Source organism: Coenobita brevimanus, chromosome 110 (genome assembly GCF_032717465.1).
Source record: "Coenobita brevimanus isolate Jiangsu-jjx chromosome 110, ASM3271746v2, whole genome shotgun sequence".
Lineage (NCBI taxonomy): Eukaryota > Metazoa > Arthropoda > Malacostraca > Decapoda > Coenobitidae > Coenobita > Coenobita brevimanus.
In genome coordinates, this window is record NC_137063.1 from 3,025,434 (window position 1) to 3,047,747 (window position 22,314).

Genomic DNA, 22,314 nt, shown 5'->3' on the forward strand with positions numbered 1-22,314 from the left:
ATTCAATCAAACTATCTATAGCCTGATGCCCTATTGCCATAAGGGATGACCACAAACAAACTGCCTCTCCATGTTCCGTCCCTGCCATTTGGCCTGCCCTTCCTCCAACTCACACCCTCTTCTCACACATTTCTCTTACATCATCCCTCCATCTCATCCTTGGTCATCCCCTCTCCCTCTCCTCATCCACCTCACACATATATACACACCCTGTCAGTCTCTCAACCTCCTTCCTCTCCACATGGCAAAACCACCACAGAGTATTTCTCTTAACACATTTAGTCACATCCACATCAATACCACAATGCTCCTTTACCTTCTTATTTGTGTGTCTGTCTTGCCATGTAACTCCACATGCTCCTCTCAAATAACCCCAGTAATTCAGAAACCAGTTACTGCTGATCAACAGAACACATTTCATATGGTGTGGTATTTCCTGCATTATTACCATTTTGATTTTAGTTCTAAATGCTGCATTACTACATCATTTGAGAGAGAGAGACAGACAGACAGACAGACAGACAGAGAGACAGAGAGGAGGAGGAGGAGGAGGAGCAGGAGGAGGAGGAGGAGGAGGGTGGTGAAAGGAAAAAGACTGAGTACAGTATACTACATAACACAATAAGCCAAATTAGTGAAGCAATGTGCAATCCTATGGAAATATGGCTAAAGTAAAGGACACAGGAAGTCAACCTAAAAACATATCAGTGTACTAACCTCCAGTTCCTGTTGTGATGTCTCCAGCTGCCCCTCCATCTGTTCCAACCTCTTCAGTAGCTCCTCAATCCTGCCTTCCAACGTTGCTTTCTCAACTTTTTGTTCTTCAGTCTCTTTGGTCAGTTCTTCTTTCTCTTTGGCAATTCCCTGTAAAAGCTTCATTACTTCTTCCTTTTCCTGGGTTGCTGCTTCCTTCTCATTTCTCACCTCTTCCATAGTTCTAATCAGATCTTCCTTTTCCCCGATTGCTGCTTCTTTCTCTTTAATTGCCTTTTCCGCAGCTTCAATTACTTCTTGTTTTTCCTTGACTGCAGCTTCTACCTGTTTAAGTGATGTTTGAAGTTTTTCCTGTAGGAATATATTCTGGGCCTTTAAGTCTTCAGCTTCCTTTGCCTGTTCTTCTTTGCTGTCACTCACTGCACACTTCTCTTTTATCAACAATTCCAGTTTCTCATGCAGTACTTCCTTCTCCTTGATATATTTGTCTTCCATTGCTTCTTTATTTTCACACATGGAACTAAATTCTTTCTCTAGCCTTAACTTTTCTTCTGATATCTTTACAAAATTATTTCTGAGTTCTTCATTTTCTTTTGTCAGGGTTTGTGTAGTCACCTCATTCTCCTGTTTTAAGTTATCCAGGATTTTCTTCAAGTCCTCATATTCACCTGACAAACTCTCTCTCTCAGATAATAACACATTTCGTTCATCACAAAGACTATGAATTTCTGCAGATTGCTTTGTTACTTCTTCCTCCATATTTTTCTTTTCTGTGGCCAACTCCTTCAACTTCTCACTCAACATCTGTTTCTCTTCATTAGCAGAATGCAACTGTTCCTGCAAGGTAATGATTAATTCTTTATTTTCACTGTCACCACAAGCCAACTGTGACTCCAGTTCAGCCCTTATTTTCTCCAGTGATGACAATTTAATCTCCAACCTGGATATTTTTTCTTTGTTTTCATTCAGAATGGATTCTTGTTGAAGTTTTTCACTTTCATCTGTTTGCATCAATGCTTTCTGTTTGCTGTCATACTCTGCAATAATCTTGTTGTACTGCTCCACCTCATCTTTTCTCTCTTGTAAAATTTTCTCATTCTTTATATTAACATCTTCATACTTTTGATACAAAATATGATTTTCTTCTTCAGTTTTTACCTTCTCATCCTTTAGTTCACAATTTTCTCTTTCCAGTTCACATTTCTCTTTCCTCAATTGCTCTACTTCATTTGCTATATCTCTAAGCTTTCCCGAGTCCTCCTCTAATGCCACACACAAATCAGCAAAGGCATCAGATGCTTCCTTAAGCTTCCTTTCAGCATCACTGGCAACCTCTCTTTCTAAAGATTCCATCAAGCTCGTATACAGAGAGAAGGTATGTTTGGTTAACCCAAAAAAGCAAGAAGACAGTGCCTCCCAGGATGATTTATCCCTTGACTGTACTAACTTCTGACTCTCCTCTTTTAATTGCTCAAGGACTTTTAACATAAGCTGTGGGTCAGTCTGAGAAATTATGGATTCTCTTCTACTGTTTACTGTATTCAAAATATCTTGTGCTGCCTGCATCTGTTCTGTGACAACATTTGTATCAGGCATTACACTCTGAGTTAGTACTGGGTAAGTTATTCTGCATTGGGACACAAGATTATTCCCTAAATTCAAATATTCTGCTAAACTTGAATCTAACACTACAATCTTTGCTTTCAGGTTTTCAGTTTTTGAAGAAAGCTCAGCATTCTCTTCTTTTAGTTTTTCCATACTTAATGCCAACTGATCAATCTTTTCTCTCTCAGTGCATCTACTTTCTTCAGTTTCACTGAGGAACTTGCTATGTTCTAATTCTAATGATGATTTCTCTTTCTGTATGTCTTCCAAGTTGTTTTTCAGCATTGTATTTTCCTTTTGCAAGTCATCATATTTGCCTTTCAACTTGTTTTTTTCATCAGTGGCTTGCTGAACTTTGTCCTCTAACCTTTCTAGCTTTGCTTTTAAATCATCAGATTCTGCTTTCCATGCATTCAAGCTATTCTTCAATCCTTCACTTTCCTTTATTTGCTCCTCCAGTTTTGTCTTCTCATTTTCTTCATTATTAAGTTTCTTCATTATTTCCTGTGTATAATTCTCTGCAGCAGTTAACTTCTGCTGCATTTCTCTACTCTGTGTTTCATATTCCATCTTCTGTTCTTCCAGCACTGTTATCTGAGACTTTGCAGTTTCTAAAGAACTATGTTTTTCCTCAAGCTTGTGTTCTACCTCCAATTTTTCTTGTGTTAGTTGCTCTTCTCTTAATTTCCAATTCTCAACTTCCTCACATTTTAATCTTTCAATGCTGGATTTCATTTCCTCAAGTTGCTGTAAATCTGCTTCCACTTTAGCTAAATCAGCTTTTAGGCTCTCAATAGTCTTCTCCTGCGACTGTACTTGGTCGTTATTCCCTCTGACCACCTCCTCATTTTGTCTCTGTAGTTGTGCACATTTCTTTCGTTCTGTGTCCAACTGTTCTCGTAAGGATTCCATCTCCGAGGACTCTTCCTGTTGATGATCCTTGTTTTCCATTTCTGCTCTGCTTGCATTTGTTTTCTCATATTCTCTTACCTTTTCCTCCAGTTCCCTTATCTTGTTTTCTCCTCTATCATTCATGCTTTTTAAATCTGAGATCTCCTTTTCAAGCAAATTTACTTTTTCCTCCAGTGCCTTCTTTTCATTTTTGGTGCTTTCAAAAACAATATCTCCTGCTTTCTTTTCCTCCTTCAAAGCTTTTAATTCTCCCTGAATCCCAACAGCTTTTGCCACAAGAACCTGCTTTTTCTGCAATGCCTCTTCAGCTGCTGTCTTCTCCTCCAGTAGTTTTCGGCACTTGGTCTTCAGTATGTCCACCTGACTAACTTGTGCCTGCATGTTCTCCAGCTGTTCCTGTTGAAAATAATGCTATTATCTCCAAGGCACAAACTGCAACAAGTCCCCTATATACTAGCCTTGGTCTGTCTACAGTCAGATGCCTTAATCTGGTAAGGACTGGTCACAAACCACATCCAAGTAGCCCCCCGTCCTCTACCATTTCGTTGCCCTCTCTCCAACTCACCCACCCCTCTCTACTCCATCTTCCATCTCATCCTTGGTCTCCCATTCCCACCCAAACTCTCCACCTCACTCACATACACTCTTCTGGTCCGTCTCTCATTCTCCATTCTCTCCACATGGCCAAACTATCTCAGGGTATTTCTCCTCATGCTTTCAATCACAGCAACATCAATGCTGCAATACTCTTTTACTTCCTCCTCCAAACTCACACTCCGGAATTTTAATGTTTATACATACAGTACTACATACTTGTTATAATTAAGGTACAGTGTATGTCCAACAAGAAACCAAATTTTTTTAACCCCTTAACCGCGGGGCATCACTTTCGTGACGCTTGGGAGCAAGGGATCATACCGCGGGGCGTCGCTTTTGTGATTCTGTGTTATTTTGAATTCACCCGGGCTTCCAAGTGGGGGCTTGTATCATCTATCAGTACTGCCAATGTCCAACACTAGTCAGCACTCCTAATCTCATCTGTACTCCCATCCATTGTTGACAATTTAGCCATTTCTCCCCGTTCTTGACTCCCCTCCCTACCCCCCCTCCATTACACTATCCTCTCGCCTGCCCGGCCGTGCTACGCTAAGTAAATCTTCCCTGGAATTTTTCACTGATTTCATCCATTGAAATAAGCCCTATGCCCTATTCTTATACCAAATAATATATACAAGAAAGAAATAAGGTAAGTGAGAGTGCCATACACCTGGAATTGGCTAATTATCACCTGACAACACCTCACGTGCACTCGTTCGCTAATTTTCGCTGTTTTTTTCCCCTTGAAATATGCCATATAATCTATTTTCGTAATAAATATACATATAAGGAGGGAAGGGAGAAGCCTAAGTGATATTTACATTCTCCTGGAACTACCTAATTTATAATGTATTGTCTAGATTTCCTGCCAATCATATCAGTGAAATACATAGCTGTTTCAAGAGCTACGTTGGTAGTGCTGAATAACCCTCAAGTAGGCCTCAACCCGGGCCGGCCCTCCTTATCAGTTCTCTCTCAGATTCCGAAGAGGAGGTACGGCTCATCCTCTTGCTGACTTCAGGGCCTTTTTTCACCCCCATGCAAGGGCCCTGTGACCTTTACCCCCTACTAAACCTCGTGTGGAAAGAGGTAAAGGGCTGACAATTGATAAAAGAGTGACTACGATCTTTCTATTGAGTAAAACAGTGCAAGTGGAATTGTAAATAATGTGTAAATAATGTGTAAACAGCAAGTGAAAGTAATGAATGTAAATATACGTGAACACTGGAAAATAGTTTTATAAGTTACTTCAAGTGACAGTGCACAACACAGTGTAAATAAAATAGAAATGTAAATAACGTAAATAAAATAGAGAACGTAAATAGAAATGTAAATGAGTAGTATTATAAGAATACGAGTATATACCCTAGGAGTAATGAAAGTGAAAGTTTCACTCTAGCATGTCTGAATACTATGAGTTATGAGAGTGAAGATGAAAGTGACATTCACTCTCAATGCCAGTATACAGGACGAGAAAGTGAATGCTACGTATTTTACTGAAAGAAATTGAATCCCTACGGTGGCAATAAACTAATACTACTGAAGGAAACTTATGGAGAAAGACTCCAGATATATATAAGTGTTATATAGTAATAGAAATATAAAGTGTGAGGGGTTTTATGAATAATAAATGACAGAGTACCAAGAGCGAACTAGCGCAAGTGCGGCGGTCAGACGCGCTCATAATTTTCATTGCTTTCACAGTGGTTTTTTTTTGGAGTATGGATCCCAAACTACTTGAAAATCATAGTGTTTATAGTGTTAATATCTGGCTGTGGTAATCATATTACGGGTTGTCGGGAAGTGTAAAGTGGAGACTTCGTTACCCAACTTCAGAGGTCTCCACAAGTCCTACGGTAACTGACGAAGGCTCAACAAACATTCCAGGAGAAAGCTGAAGGTATGTGCCATAAGCATATATAATTTTAATATTCTAGGACTAATAACTGATTTTTGGCAAATATTTTTTGAGAGTCTGTCGGAGCCCGAATTACCCCGCAGCACACACAAAACATCGGTAAACATGCCCGCGGTGTAGGGGTTAAAAGGCTCACCAACTAGCTGGTGTAGCATGATCGCGATGGGAGTGCTGTGCAGCAGCAACTTTGAGTTTTAATCTAACACTAGCCCCATCACACCATTTCCCTCAGTCATTGAGGTACACATGCTTTAGTGGATGTGCTGAGAGCACTTGGCAATTTGTTACATGTAGAACAATGAAGCATCTTGTAGAGTCATGTGTTTATGTGAAATTCTGTATCAAATTGGGAAAAACTTTTACGGAGACTTTTCAGATGTGCAACTGGTTTATGGGAAGGATTGTTTAAGCCATATGCAATGTCACAAGTGGTTCTAGTGGTTCAAATTGGGAAGAACATCCACCAACGATGGTCCCAAATCTGGATGGCCTTCCACGTCGAGACGACAATCATGCTGAGAAAGTGTGTGCTGTAATCTATGAAAACTGTTGACTTACTCTCCATGAAGTTTCCGAAGAAGTAGGGATCTGTGATGGTTCATGCCACACGATTTTAACCGAAAAACTGAAGAAGCACCATATTGCCGCAAAATTTGTGCCACATCTGCTGACAGATGAGCCAGCAAACAGAGCCTTATCATTTAAATCCATATTATGATCGTATTTTTGACAAGCGCATGATTTTTTGCACTTTTGCTAAATATGCAAATGTAAGCAAAATAAGATGTGCTGCAGACAATCACAAAGAACTTAAAAAGTAAGAGATTTTCCTAAAATTATATTAAAAGAATGGTATATTTTCATCATCATCTTAACACAATTTTCTACTAATATATGGGTTGGAAGGAATCAAGAAACTGGAGAGGGAAAACAAAAGCAGAAGATCTATAAACTGAGTGCCAAGGGAAATGGACAACAAGGTACAACCATTCACTTATTCTGTCTTCAAAAGTTTTAGCTCCACCTCACATGCCTAACAGGCCACACACATAACATGCCTCAAACGGTCAGTGGGGTAGAGACCATTCAATTCACTGAGGAAAAAAAAAAGCAAGGGGAAGGATGGAACCAATGTCATATGTGTGTGTAAATGCACTTCATTTATTTATATGTATCATTCATCAATTCTTTTGCTTCCTAAATATCCCTTGCATGCTTATTCATATATTCACATACCACAACCATTCACCTTTTCTTAGCCTTCTAAGCCATCTCCCAGCTTCCAACTCATATATATCCATTTCACCCCCCAGCTGGTGCTGAAGAGGGACACCTACACATGGTACCGGGTATCCCTCTCCAGGAACACCAGGCAGTGGATAGCTCCACTGCCTGGACATACAAACATCCCTCCACACTGTCTCAATCCCCTCTGAGGGGACAGTAAACCACAAAAGATGGGCAACTTCAGTCTTCTGTCCACTGGGTTCACATCCATATAAGCTTGCCATAGCAACATCGCTCTTGTTCATATCCATTCTCAATGTGACTATACCCTTTTAGCACCATTTTCTACACTATGATCTACTGAGTTTTTACTCCACATATTCCTTGAAACAATGTACAGTATATCCCATCCTATCCAACCCATGTAACTCACACATGTACTTTAACAGTCCCATTCTCTCATTGATGCCATTTCATGCTTTCACATCTACATGCTAACACAAGCAATAACACACCTTCATGCAGCCATCTTCCAACCTCAGTACTCAGACCTCTGTTCCACATCAAGGCTTTCATAGCACTAGTCACTTTCACCTTCATATTCCAGTCCTCATCACTTTTAAATAATAATCAACTTCCACGCCAGATAATCAGTCTCTAACCTCCAATGCCATCTTCTCCTTCTTCCAAGCCTTCTCCAGCAGTTCTGCTTTCTGAACGGATGATGTCTGGAGCTCCTTCAGCTTCTCATTATTCTTCTTCCACTCCTCCATCAACTGCTCCTTTTCAGTCAGAAGTTTATTTCTTTCCAGCACCAGTTCTTGTTCTGATGCCTGGAGAGATTCCACCTCACTCGATGCCACCCTCAGCTGTCTCTGAAGGCTCTCGTTCTGTCAGGTTGCATAAGCTAATGTTGTACTCTGGCATCATCATCATAGCCACCCAATTTCAGCTTTTCATACAGCACAACACTGACACAGCATTAATGAAACTATACTCACTAAAAGGTCTAACACTCCAAACTTTACAAACTAAAGGTATGCACCATTAGTCTGAGCTAAGGAGATGCTGCTGTATTGCATATGAGGTTTTGAAGCCAATATCAGCAAAGAAGTACCATGAGATCAGAGTGAAATTGTGACATGGAGATGCAAGAGGACACACCTTTGTGGTGAGGACAACTTTGCCTTCAGTAAGGTTGGCCACCATCTCCCTTAGAGTGCTGGCTTCTCCCTCAAGTTGCTTTATCTCCTTCTCATTCTGGCTCCCTGCTGCCTTTAGCTTCTTCAGCTCAGCTGAAGTCTCTGCCAAATATGCAGCAATTAAGTAGCAGACAATCCAACAACTGCCTAGATGAACAGTCAAATAAAATACAGAAAACACAGTATTCTCTCCATAACACAGCTGATGAAGTATGTTTTTACAACCAGGCATGAAGACATCCATCTCCAACACCCATGCCACATTACATGTAATTGTCAAGACATTCACCTCATATTTATATTAAAGTAATTTTCTTCAACTTCTTTATATTTTTATTCGTATAAATAAAATATTGTACTGCAACAACCAGTCTCTATGAAACAACAAAACTCATCAATTAATAAAATCAGCACTCACCATCCACCCACTCAATGTAGTGCTACTCTCTGGTGTCTGCCCTTTCCTCTCCTCCATCCTTCATGCCTTCCATCCTCTTCTGTCTTTCTTTCCTTCATTCTCTCCTGGTCCTTCTGCCTACGGGTGACTTTACACTCCCTCTTCTGTCTTTCTTTCCTTCATTCTTTCCTCTTCCTTTTGCCTGTGGGTGACTCTACACTAAGTGACAGGCCAAATGGTTTCCTGTACACCAGGAAACCATTTACTGTACTGGGTGGTAACCATATAACCAAATTTTGGCGCTTGGTGGTTTAGTGAGTAATTACAACGCTCCAATAGGATTGAGCCAGTGAAGGTTTATATCCAAAGGATGGTTGGGGTTTATTGCTCACGTAATGCCACTCAGGGATGAGTGAGGATGGTCACTTTCATCTTAAACGTCAGGACCAACTTGCCTAGCCCCGGGCTCCTATGTTCCTCATGGGGCAATGTAGAATTGGATGATGAATGAATGAATAAAATCAGCATGTTCAAAACTTCAAATATTTACTGAGAGTGTATGCTTTGACTGCCCTCATGATTTTTTTATTCAATTTATTATGGAATTTTCATCCTCACAGAATACACTGCAAAAGTATGCTGATTCATAGCGGAGCTGCTGAGGAATGCAATATTGATGAGATGCAGTTTGGGTTCATGCCAGGCAAAGGAACCACGCATGCAATACATTATTCACTGTCCAACAGCTTCAGGAAAACTATATAAGGAAGAAAACAAGAAAACTGTATGGTACTTTGTTTTTGCTGATCTGGAGAAGGCATTTGACAGAGTGCCCAAGGAGGTGGTGAACTGGGCAAGGTGAAAGCTTGTGATTGGGGAATGACTGGATAGAGTGGATATGGCAGAGTACAAGAATGTTCACATCCGGGTGAAAGTGAATGGAGGTTTGAGTAATGCATTTTCTGTTAAAACTGGTGTGCATCAGGGGTCAGTTTTAAGCCCTTATTGTTTATCATGGTGCTTGAAGCTCTCGCATGTGACTTTAGGACTGGACTCCAATGGGAGGTGTTGTGTGCTGATAACTTGGTGTTAATTTTAGAGCATGAGAGGGTAGCAGAGGAGTGATTTGGGAGGTGGAGAGATGGAATGAGACACAAGGGCTTGTGTGTAAATGCAGATAAAATGAAAGTGACAATATCTAGGACAGGTGGTGATACTGTCAAAGCAGAAGGAGTACGGCCATGTGCCATTTGTCACGATGGTGTGGGAAGCGATTCCGTCTTGTGCAGTGTTTGTGGTAAGTGGGTGTATAAGAGATGTAGTGGTTTTAGAGGTGGGCTGCAACATAATGTTGATTCTAAGTGTGCAATACATACAGGAAAGCACACAAAAGTACAAAGATAAGACAGGAATAATCTTGCTGGAAGTCTCTTGAGTGTGTTGAGGGGTTAGTTGTTTGAGGGACATGATGTGTGCTAGCAACGGGGTTGGAGCTACCTCAGAAGCAAGGCAAAGAGTGGCTGGAGGGAATTAGGGAGTTGTTGCCCCTCCTGACATTGATAGGGCTCTCCCTCCATGTTATGGGGTCACTAATATGCACCATGTGTTAGCAGTGTACTGTGTACTGCTGTATGGGAATAAGACTTGGGCAGCAAAGAAGGATATTCAAAAACTCAAATGGACAAAGATAAGGAAGAGTAGAAAGTTATATCCTGCATCCTTGACTTACAGGCCCAGGGGGTTAAGTCTGTGAATGATGAGATGAAGGAAGGATGGGGGGTTAAATGTATTAGTGCTGTGAAGAGAAGGGATGGATTGAGATGGCTTGGGCATGTGGAGATAATGAAGGATGACAACTGGGGACGAAAGGAGAGAAGTTTGAATGTTTTGGGTAGAGCTGTGAGAGGCAGACAAAACAAGACTTGAGATGAGGTCACAGAGTATGACCTCAGAATTACGGGACTGAACAGAGAGGCTGCATGAGACTGTGTAACGTGGACAGCCACCATCAACTGACAAAGGCTGATGCCTGCAACCATGCTGGAGCCTTTATAAACAAAATAAAACAAATTCTTTTGTATCATTTATAAAGGCTTGAACATGCTTGCATGCTTTGATCACTTTATGGTGGCTCGCCAGTCTCCACGCTGCTCATCGCTGGCAGGCTCCCTATTCAGCCCCTTCAGTATTTCAATATTCAGTTCAATCCTTTCAGCATAATTTTTCATTGCCACCATCCAAACACTACCTCACTTTTTTTTTTTTTTTAATGCAAGGAAGAAGGAACTAAAGGCTAGATGCCTGTAAACTGTTCCCTCCAAAAAAATAAAATAAATAAAGATAATAGAGGGCCAAATTCAAGATCAGTGCATTTCATGATACCTCGACACACTGCATTTAAAAGACTGGAGATCATAGGCACAAGGAAATACAGACACAGGAAGACAGTTCCAGAGTTGACCTGTTGCATACATGATGGACTGGGAGTAATGGTTACAGGTAACTTTTGCATTAAAGAGTTGGACAGAAAAGGGATGAGAGTTTGCTGCTAGATGGGTGCTATGAGCCCGCCGTAGTGGAGGAGGGATGCAAATACTGTACAGTTCAAAGAAGCAGCGACCACTGAAGTAGCAACAGAAAAGAGATAAAGATGCAACAATGTGGCGACGTGACAGAGGTTGAAAGGAGCCAGTGAGAGGAGGGGGGTTGATGAGACAAAAACCCTTTGACCCTTGCGAGGAGCCTCCCCATACATAAGAGTTGTACACTACATAGCGGCAAATAAAACCCATGTATAACATCAACACCTGCATAGGGCCAAAAAGACACACAGTCAGCTTAACACGCCTGATCTCTTACAGATTTTACACGAGAGGTAATATGATCTTTCCAAGGTAAATCCTGAGAGAATGAAACCCCAAGTATGTTCAAAGATGATGCAGGAGTGGGCTGGGTATTGTTAAAAATTAGAGGATATTCCTGTGGTATAACTGGATGGGTCAAAAGATGTAAGAGCTAAGCTTTTGATGTACTTAAAAACAACATAATTACTTTTACTCCAATCTAAGATATGAGCCAGGTCAGACATTAGGTGTGTCATAGCCTCATCCCTTGTTTGTTGAAGCAGCTGCTAGGATGGACATTGAGGGAAGCAGATGGAAAGGTGAAGGGTGGAGTCATCAGCATATGAGTAAACAGGATCAGATGTACAGCTCAGAAGGTCACTGATGAAAAGATGGAAGAGAGTTGGTAATAAGAGAGAGCCCTGAGGGACAATACCGTAAACTGCGGTGAATTCGGACTCAGGGCGAATTCAGATATTATTGCAATAAAAAGTTGTTTAAATTAATTAATAATTAATGAATAAACATATTAGAAATCTGTTTGCTCCCGATTGTTTGTAATTCTTTACTGTACTTTCACGTATAAAGATGCTTAATATATCACGTGACACATACCAAATATATACTAAAAAGCAAACATATGTAAAAAGAATAAAATTTGTAACATTGGCAAACTTTCTTTGGCAGAAATGTTAATGAATCAAGGCAGGAAAATCTTCGGTGCCCGGATGCACTTTCATGCGTAGTGTGAAAGTGCAAAGTAAGTAATTGGCGTTATCTTCTCAATTAATCTCTTAACTGGGCATTTAATGAAATTTTTAAAATTTTAATGCAAATTGGAGTCAGTTCGGACATGGGGTGAATTCGGACAGGGGGAGTATGAACGAAAAAGTAACACTTTTTACAATGTACAATTGCTTATAATTTGCCAGATGTGGATACTGTGTGTAATTGGGTTCATATGTATCATTTACAGGTATACTCTTGAGCTTTTATGGTACTACCTGTTTAAACAAGGTCACCCAATGACTCGAACATTTAAGAAAAGAACTGGTGGAGATCAAGGTCCTTATCGTAGAGAAAAAGGCAAGCAAAAAACTGGTAAAGCCAAATAATCATGTTAAATATCACCTGTAACTTATAATCCATGTCTTCCAAAAACGAAATTATTAGTCAAAAAATTATTGTTCCATATACAGTACTAAGGTTTGTAGCTAGATTTATCTTATCTACATGTGTTCTAATATGTTTTATTTAAACCAAGGAAAAAAATAAAATTGCTGTTGTGTTCATATCTCATTATAGTCATTAGCTTATTTTGTCCGGGAGTGGCATTATTTTTGTACTGGAAGAACATTTTTTTAAAAGCCCCAGAGCGTCCGAAATGGCCCCACATACATCCAAGACTAAACTGGGAACCCAGGGTAGTCATATGCAATCATTTTCTATTTACGTACGAATTTATACAGTGTGTCCGAATTCACCAGAGTCTGAGTACAAATTCGGACACCCATTACTATATTTGCTATAATTATATATGAAACATTTTAAATTTTGTACTGCTATGATTCGATACCCTAGTGGACCAGCTCAACATACAGTACTTAAGATCTTGGACTGAATTAAAAACTAGATTACATGGTACAAAAAAATGAAAAAATCGTCCGAATTCACCCCAGTTTACAGTACTATTGATAACCCTAGGTAAGGAATGGTGGCCTGCTGTTGTAAAGGAAGCTAGAGATGATGGCACAGATATATGGTGAGAAACCATAAGATAGCAGTTTGGACATTAAAGATTTATGCAAGACTCGACTGAAAGCCTTGGAGATGTCAAGTGCACTGGCAAAGCTTATGCCAAAGTCCCGAAAGGAGAATAACCAGGAAGGGTTAATAATATGGAAAAGGAAAGCATAAAAGTAAGTGAATTATTGGCTAAATGCCTTAGTGATATGAATTCTGGCCTTTCCTGTTCCATGGATATGGCATTTTGCTGTAGCTAAATGTTCAGTATAAGGTTAAATTTTAACACTGTTGTGATTATTCTGCTTTCATCAGCCATCATGGAACTAAGTTATCACTTATCATTATGCTATTTTACCTTAGTTCAATATTACAAGTACAGTAATAATCCTTACCATCTTTGGCAGCCTTAGCTTTCTGGGCAATGCCCAAAAGGTGGCGACACTTGGCAACTAAATCTTCTTTGGACAGTTTTTCCAATCCTCCCCCTCCCCCTCCCCCTCCCCCTCCAGAGCCAGGCCGCCCTCCACTCTTTCCCTCCCCTGGGTCATCTGTACTATTGGGGCTCTCCTGTAAAAAAGTGGACAGAGATTTTTCATGATGACTGAGTAGCCTACTACCTTAATCAAAAGTTTGTTGACATTTCCCTCCCAGTTGTGACAAGAGGGTGTTGCATGAAAATTTTTATGTAGCTAACAGTATTATGGAAAAAAAAAAAAAAAAAAAAAAAAAAAAAAAAATGAAGGCAGGAAACTCTCTGACATTCAGAGAAAATGGAGAAATATATTAGAAATAACACCATGTTGGCACGGACCTGTCAGCAAAGTTTTACTCATGACTGTACCATGCTGTACTTACCTGTATATATTCAAATATATATCAAACCAGTAGATTATACCTGACAAGAAAATTAACAAGTAAATAGTGCCAAAAAATACACAGAAATACAAATACCAAACTTCTTAACACTGGCATCCTACAAAGAGGTAATGTTCATCATATCATTGCACCGAGTATCCCAGTCACATAGAGTAAGGAGACCCAGAGGACAGCTTTCTTTATGAATTAAGTGAAAATTTAAAAATCAGGTACAATCTCCCCCCAACACCACTGCCTGTCACTTCCTCTGTGTGTTACCTTAGGTACCGTACTAAGTTTACCTACCAACCCAAGAAGGGTGGTAAGACACCTAAGTCGAATGATGCCAGCTGCCCTCAGTCAGCAGTGCTAGCCACTTAGCCAATGAAGCAATATCCCGGTGTGTAGTGCCTTTTCACGTCATATTACAGTATCTAGGTATTTAATGATTAACCACATTCCACAATGACTGGTGGTTTTACTTCACCACAGACATGAAAAAGTCCACAGTCAGCACATTTGAAGTATGCAGGCTGATGTGAAGTGGACGCCATCTTCTTTTGTTTACAGATATTGGTCAGTGGCGACTAGTGCACCTCTTGCTTTTGCTTTCTTTTCTCTGTAAACGGAAAACTGTAATGTGCACTGCAGTCCTGTCTACCAATGGAGCAATCGGTGATGCCAGCCAAGTAGATGCAAGGCTGGTTTCCCTAGTTTCTCAGACAGGAATCCCAACAGTCCTGGCCTGAATCTGCTCAGCTTTACTTTTTATTTTTTTAATACCAGAACAAAGGAGGGGAAACAAATGAATGAAAAAAAAAAAGGTAAAATTATCGTTTACCCCTAACAGAATTACGAGACTTTGAACCTTTTTTTCGGTATTTTAAACAATTCCAAGACACTTTTCTTCTATGGCATTTTTGTTGCAAATTATTTTCATTTTATTCTTGAACATAATATAACCTAACCTAACCAAACCTAACCTAACCTAACCAAACCTAACCTTCAGAAGTAAAATAAAAATAATTTGCAACGAAAATGTCATAAACAAAGTGTCTTAGAATTTTCTAAAATACCAAAAAAATTCATCAAAAACTTGTGATTCTGTTAGGGGTTGAAATGATAACAAAACCCCCCAAAAATAATCCATACACCAGATTACAAATGTCCTCCATTCATAATAAACCTGTAACAGTTGAACTTCAACAGTCATTGGCTGAGTTAGGGGGGAAGCCACTCTGGGGAAACAAGTTCCAGAGATGCAGTTCGGGGAACAAAAGAATTCTGACAGACAGAAGTTCTGCAGTATGGCAGTGTGACAGTTCCAACTTGCAGGGCTCTTGCTAACTGCCGATGGTTGCCAGCCATTTGGCTCCTACGGTTTCAGATTACGAGCCAAATAAATTTTTAGTAGCCAAACTGACTATGAGGCGAAATATTCTACGAGCAATAAATATATTTGTATATTTACACACTGTGATGATTAGAATCATATAATGCAGTTTTAAACATTCACAATGGCAACAAGGAAAGACTTAATAATCAATCACAACGTGCTTTTTTCTTCATTTAATTGATATTTACTTATTTTGTAGTTTACTGGGTTTTGAAGTGGATGTGTTTTCTTCTCACCAAAAGGCGTCTTGCATGTAAAATTTGTTCACCGGAGGGAAAAAATACTCGCATTTGCGAGCTGTGGCTCGCCAAACAAGAGCCCTGCCTTGGTGGAACATGCACCTGAGACGCGACCCTCAGTAAAAGTACTCCTTTTACCCAGGCAAACTTGATTCTAGAGGCTGCTGTGATTGCCCCTCGACTTCCAACTATGGTGGCGTAATAGCTAATAAAACACAAAAATCCCGAATACCTGTATATCCTCGGTTCTATACTGATGTGCAACACAATATTCCTTTAATTATTAACATGTTGAGTTACATTGTACCGTAAAGCAACCTCCTCTGAATATGTATGCGTGTTAGATTCGAGCCCTACCCAGACGAGGATGCTTTACAGTACGATACAGAATATTCCGGAATGCTTAGCTGAATGAATAATTACGGAACCTGATGTTTCAAGGCTATGAATTCTGACAAACTAGCATTCATGACAAAAAAGATAATTACCATCGAGTCGAGCCGTCCCCCTTCTTCCTAATGTGACATTTCTGTTTACGTGGGACGGTCGCTTTAGTTACTAATCTTTCCTTATGATGTACCAAAGAAAACAAAAATTGATGGGCAACTATAGCTTTTATGAATAACACTCTGTGTTAACAAAACTTGTTTTATAGATTAATTTGTCTTCCTTATTTCTGTGCGAACCAAACCACCAGGAGGTATAATAGGGTGCTCATAGGGCAGATATTTTAAATTTAATTTAACCTACCTGGCCTACCTGTGAAGTGCATGTGTGAGGTGGTTCCTACTCACTGACGACGTTGTGAAAGAGGCTGTTAAACCCTATGAACGAACTGAATGGTGGTGGTGATGGAGATAATTTTACTGAACTGAAGTACTCCTTTACAGTCTTATAATAAATCCTGCTCTCCACACTTTATCCAAGTTTCTTTAAGATTTTAAGACAATCTGATTAAGTATCATACTGGGGTAACACAAGTTATTTATGTTGTGAACATAAGATGTGGGGATGATTGCAGTAGGCCAGTTGGCCCATGCTAGGCAGCTCTGACAAGTTACTAAACTACAGTACTAGAATATGGCTATCTATCTATCTATCCATTGCCAAACGCCATAAGCCACAAACATGTGGCCCGGTCCCCCTCCATGCACTGTTCTCCAGCCAGCACACTCCGTGACTCCCCCCTCTTTGATATACTTCTCCATTCCATCCCTCCGCCTCATCTTTCGCCTCCCCTTCCCACTGCCCCCCTCCCCTTCATTCAAATACACTCTCCTCATTAGCCTCTCTCTCCATCCTCTCCACATGGCCAAACCACATGAATGTACGTGTTTCTCCTAACTTTTTATCATATCCACATCCACACCACAACGCTCTTCTCTTCCTTATTTGTCAGTCTGTCTCTCCATGTAACTCCACATGCATTTCCACTACCATCGCTCTTGACTTGTTTCCCTCCATTGAGGTCCAAGCTTCGCTTCTATAATTTTACTTTCATTCTGAATCTTGATTTTTTTTTTATTAAATAACAAAAATGACTGGATTTCAGATACTGTAATTAGGTGTGTATGAAGCTAAATGGTATTAAAAATGCCAATTTGATAATCGGTATTTCGTCACACCCTTTTAAGTTGACAGTTGTCAGATTGACTCTCTCATCAGTAACCTTATTATGATGCTACACTGAAAACTGTATTTATGAAGCGGAGACAGGATTCCATGGCTTGGATGGTGTATGAATGGGTATGCCGTCAATTCCTCTGGGCATGTTGTTGACTGTTTCTCATATCGTCATAGTCTTTCCTTTCCCTGGCTTTGCGAACCCAATCTCACCCCACCTGCATGTGGGAAAAAAAGGGGTGAGATGATGTTTATAATGACTACACTTGGATAATAAAGTAAAGAGTTGTATCATTTCAGATCCCCCTGTTTTCAGTTTCAGTAGTGGGTTTACAGTAAAGTTAACACTACAGTAAATGCACTGAATATTCTTGTGTGTGTGTGTGTGTGCTTATTTAGTACTGTACCTGTAACAGATGCTATATCTATTTTAACATGCAATGCTTATCAACCTGATATGTTTTCTTATATTCACTGATATAGTTTTCACACTACTTAAGTAAAGAAATTTTGTCACCAGTTCCAGGTTTTCACACAGTCCTTGGGCTTTTTGTTTATAGTACAGTCATTTCCTGTCTTTCCTAATATACACCCATGAGAAGCTAAATTCTGTGGAGCTTGACAAAATTCTGCTAAGGCGGCTGCTTAAACCCAAGCCGCTAACTCAAGGTCAGAGTTAATGAGAGAATGACTGTGATGAGTTAGTGACTGGGGAGTGACTGAGTAAGGGAATAGAGACTGAAGTGAACTGAGTGTAGAGTGAGTGGGAGTGAGTGAGTTAAAATATCTGAATGAGAGGTTGGGGAATGAGTGAGTGAGTAACGGAATTAGTGATTAAGTGTTTGAGTGGGGACCAAGTGAGTGTTTGAATGAGTAGTAAGTGAGGGAATTACTGGAGAACATTAAGGGATAATGAGTGAAATGAGAGATGGATAAGTGGCAGAGGGAAGACAGGTGTTGAATGTAAGAATGCAATGAGATGAGGGGAAAGGGGAGGGAGTGAAAGTTGTTGGGAAAATAGCCTATAAAATGATGGAGAGAGTGGTGGATGGGATGGTAGTGAAAAGTAGCAGTGAAGTGAGGGAAGGGGTAAGAGAGAGGCAGGAAAGATGAGTGTGAGATAATGGGAAATGATGTGGGAGACAGGGGCAGAGAGAAGAGGGAGACGACAGGAAGAGAAGAAAGATAGAGCAAGAGGAAAGAATGCAGAAGGGAGGAAATGTGGAGTTCTTGGGGAACACCCAATAATCTTACTCTATCCTGTCCTTGTACTTTATTCATGTATCTGGATTTGCTGTTGCTCAGTGTGTCATTTCAGTGTAGCTGACCTAACACTTCTTTTTTATCAGGTTTTTCATCTTGACTGATTCCTGCTACCTCAAATTACCCTGGCATCTTCCAACACCCCATTGTCTGTGGCCAGTTATGAATTGTCTACCTCCTTCATCTTATTATGTACCATTAGGGCAACACACTTCCATGCACTCTGTCTGCACTTATTCTACCTCCACTCACTTACCCCTTCAACCAGCATGGACAAGAGCTGAGAGTCACAGTCAGGGAAAAAAAATTTGTAACTCAACTGTAGTCTATCAATTTACCTCTAGCCAGATGCCATAATCCTGTAAGGGGTAACTGCTTGTCTTTGAGTTACCGTAGTTGTTTTACAGGGAGGGCACTAACCCTCCACCAACCCACTTGTTGACATGTAGGGAACATGTATGGGTTGCTTATGTGGTTACCATCCAGCGTCGTAAATGGGTTCCTGGCTTACGGGAAGCCACTGGACTTGTCACTCAACATAAAGCCACCTGAAAAGGAAAGAAGAGTAATAAAAAGCCACAGGAAAGATAGGAGAAATAGGGAGAGGAGAGCAGACACAGAAAAAGAATGATAAAAGATGAAGGAAGTAGGCAACACTGCATTGAGTGGATGATGGTCATCATCACCTGCCACTGTAGTAAAAAAAAAAGTCCTGGGGTTGATTGACAAAATGGAATTTACAGAGATATTCAAAGGCCAGTGTCGTGGTATTGTAAGGAAATTTTAAAAATGTATGCAGGTACACACCACCAGATACCAGACCCCAATAGCATTAGTCTCCAGGAGCACTGGCCCAATGGGCATTGCACAAATGTCTGAATGGCCTACCACCACTGCTGTAGACTTAACTTACTACACTTATAATACAAGTGAGCCATGACACTTTTGTTTGATTTTAGGACATGAATCAGTGCAAAAGATGTCCTTGTTTCAAACCCCACATGCTTGTGTATAAAAGGAACTATAAACTAGGCAGGGTGCATCTTGAATGGATTTTATGAATGCTACATCCCTACGTCATGAACCAGAACATTACTAACAAGTATATACAGTACTTTATCGTTCCCTCTCATATCAGGTGACACTACACATAAAAAATTCTTATTATTTTATTGGAAGTATACATTGATATAAGTTACAACTGACGAGGACCCATCAAAGCGTTGATATTACCAACACTTGTATTTAGGTAAAAGTGACACAGATCTAAAAATATAGAAACTGCCAACAGATACGAAAAGACAGACAAAAAGATTTATGTACAGTAAACACTGAGTTTTAACTTTGTATTGAATGCATAACTCTTATACATATATATATAATGTACAGTTTATGTATATATGTATGCATCTCTTATTCATTTGTATTTTAATATGTACTGTATATATAGTGACAAATGAATTACCAGTAATGAAACAAGAACTAGAAAAGCTTAAATACGCTTAAAGTATTTTGTTTGAGAGAACAGCTCACATTCCTCACAGCTTGCTCCTCTCTCTTCACCCATACATTCACTCCATTCATGAACACTATATCTGAGCATACTGTAGATCAACAATTTACTAGTCCTTGCACTCAAAAACATCTTACACAGACACAAATACGACTTATCACGGTGATATCACCAACCTTGCTTCCGCATCCGTTTTGATGATGCACTTTAAGTTAATCCATATACAATATATATTTACTATCTTTACAGTACTTTTCTCATAAGTATACATCCTTCTATATGCATTTCCATCTTACCCTTCTATAGGCAGTTCCATTTTAGAAGTTAAGCCATACTGCTTTTCATAATTCTTCAACAATTTACATGTGATTACAGTAAAACATCAATAGCACCAAGCTTTCATATGTGAATATAGCTTGAATTTTTTATGCAGATACTAAGTCAGTTTATGGGCATATGGCAGCTGTCTTAATAGTTTAAAACAAAAATTTTCATGATAACTTAAATGATGCATCTTTAGATGTATGAAAATGTAAAAGGATTACTGAATGTAACTGGCAACAAGCACTTTCAACAACTGTAAAACTTAATATTTATACAATGCAGAGTCATTCTTGTAACTTAAACTTAATGAAATTTACTTACCTTACAGTTCTTATACAGTATTACCATGGGAATACAGTACAAAATAGTTTAACCTAATTATGAGAATGGGTTAACTAAAATTGAATTAATTTCAAATGAAATATTTACTGGAACAACTTTTTTTCCATTTTATCTGTTAAATAATATGTTCTTACTGCAAATTACTGTAAAAATAATAAAGCAAATACTGAACTGTACTATCAGCTGAGGGAAAAAAAAAAAAAAGTACAAAAAATGTACAAACTCGACACACATACACTCCTCGACAAGTTGCAGTCTTGACACCAACACTTATTTGCATAGACAAAATGCAATGCTACAAGAGCCGGCAACAGCTCATTCACAGAACTCTTACATGCAGGCAATCCAGATAACTGCAGCTTCTTGATCAAGTGCAAAAGGCTCGCTGAATTTGTTTATCACGCAGACTCAACTGTTGGGTGAAGCTGTACAACATATAGCTTCATTTCCCTGTCAAGTGTATTGCTGTTTGAAGTACCACAGACCACACAGAAGAATCAAGAGCAGAGGCTTACAGCTATGGGGGGGGGGGGAAGGCAAACAACAGAACCAGCTATCAAGCATACGTATCTTTATATCAGTAATTTTTAGTCACATACGGGCATTTTATATGGGTGATGTTAGTAATGGCAAAGACTACCACAATTAAACTATAGCCTGTCATAGCTGTTGCTGCCACTGCTAAGAGAGTCTGGGGAGTTTTGGATGAAACTGTAATCTCTTCTTGATACAAAAATGCTCATACAAATAAACGTATCTACATGATGTTCAGCAAAGTTATGCAGTATCACAACAGCTTCAAATTATGTTAGAGTCTCATATTAAGAGTAAATTTCTTTCAGCAGTATGAAATATATATAGTACTGTCAGATGATAGAAAATTAATTTAATACATCAACCATCAACAGACTGGATGTGTAGTTGAACTGTCTGATGGCTGTAAGCACTCTGTTGCTCTATGGTACAAAATATATAATGCAAAAACACTGCAGTAATTGCAGTACTGAAGCATTTATTATTATTATTCTTTTTAAATGCTTATAGAGACACAGTAAGGTACAGTATACTGTACTGTATACTGTATTTTTATGACAATTGTTTTAAAACAATAAAAATAATATGAAGACACAGTAGACATGAACCTAGTAAAACATAAGAAGTAAATAACTTATACGGATTACAATCTTGACATTCATGTTCTCCACACCTTACATGTGCGTGATTATATATAGCACTGATATTTATCAGCTAATAATAATAAACTGCACATACATGCAGTCTGTATTTACACAGAAATGTATTATTATGAGGGGAAATTAAGAAAGGAAAGTATAGTACTGTCTGCATATTACAGTAAATATAAGATGCTAATATATAACTTTTGCATAGAGAATGAGTTTCAGGTTTACAGGAAAGCTTACAAAAGCTGCATGCTGGAGTCAGTAGTTTGTATCACCAGACAAACACGGTTACAGACCCACTTATGTAACCAATGGATGCCTGTATATAGAGTGACTGACAAGCCTACAAAATTTTGTACTGTTCTCACATAAATACTCTTTCTGTATCCCTGTAAAAAGGCTGTTTAAAATTTCCAT

General features: G+C 39.3%; 1 protein-coding gene across 1 annotated transcript in view; it reads right to left on the bottom strand.

The window, feature by feature from the left end:
- The window catches only part of LOC145417407 (uncharacterized), a 59,493-nt gene extending 45,865 nt beyond the window's left edge, over positions 1 to 13,628 (bottom strand). Inside the window, exons 1-4 of the mRNA XM_080286086.1 lie at positions 13,554 to 13,628; positions 8,138 to 8,277; positions 7,636 to 7,863; positions 718 to 3,627 (exon numbers count right to left, since the gene is read on the bottom strand). Of these exons, the coding sequence (XP_080142212.1) occupies positions 718 to 3,627; positions 7,636 to 7,863; positions 8,138 to 8,182 (3,183 nt within the window). The 5' untranslated portion in view covers positions 8,183 to 8,277; positions 13,554 to 13,628. The remainder of the gene's footprint in view (positions 1 to 717; positions 3,628 to 7,635; positions 7,864 to 8,137; positions 8,278 to 13,553) is intronic.
- Between the last annotated feature and the right edge of the window lie 8,686 nt (positions 13,629 to 22,314).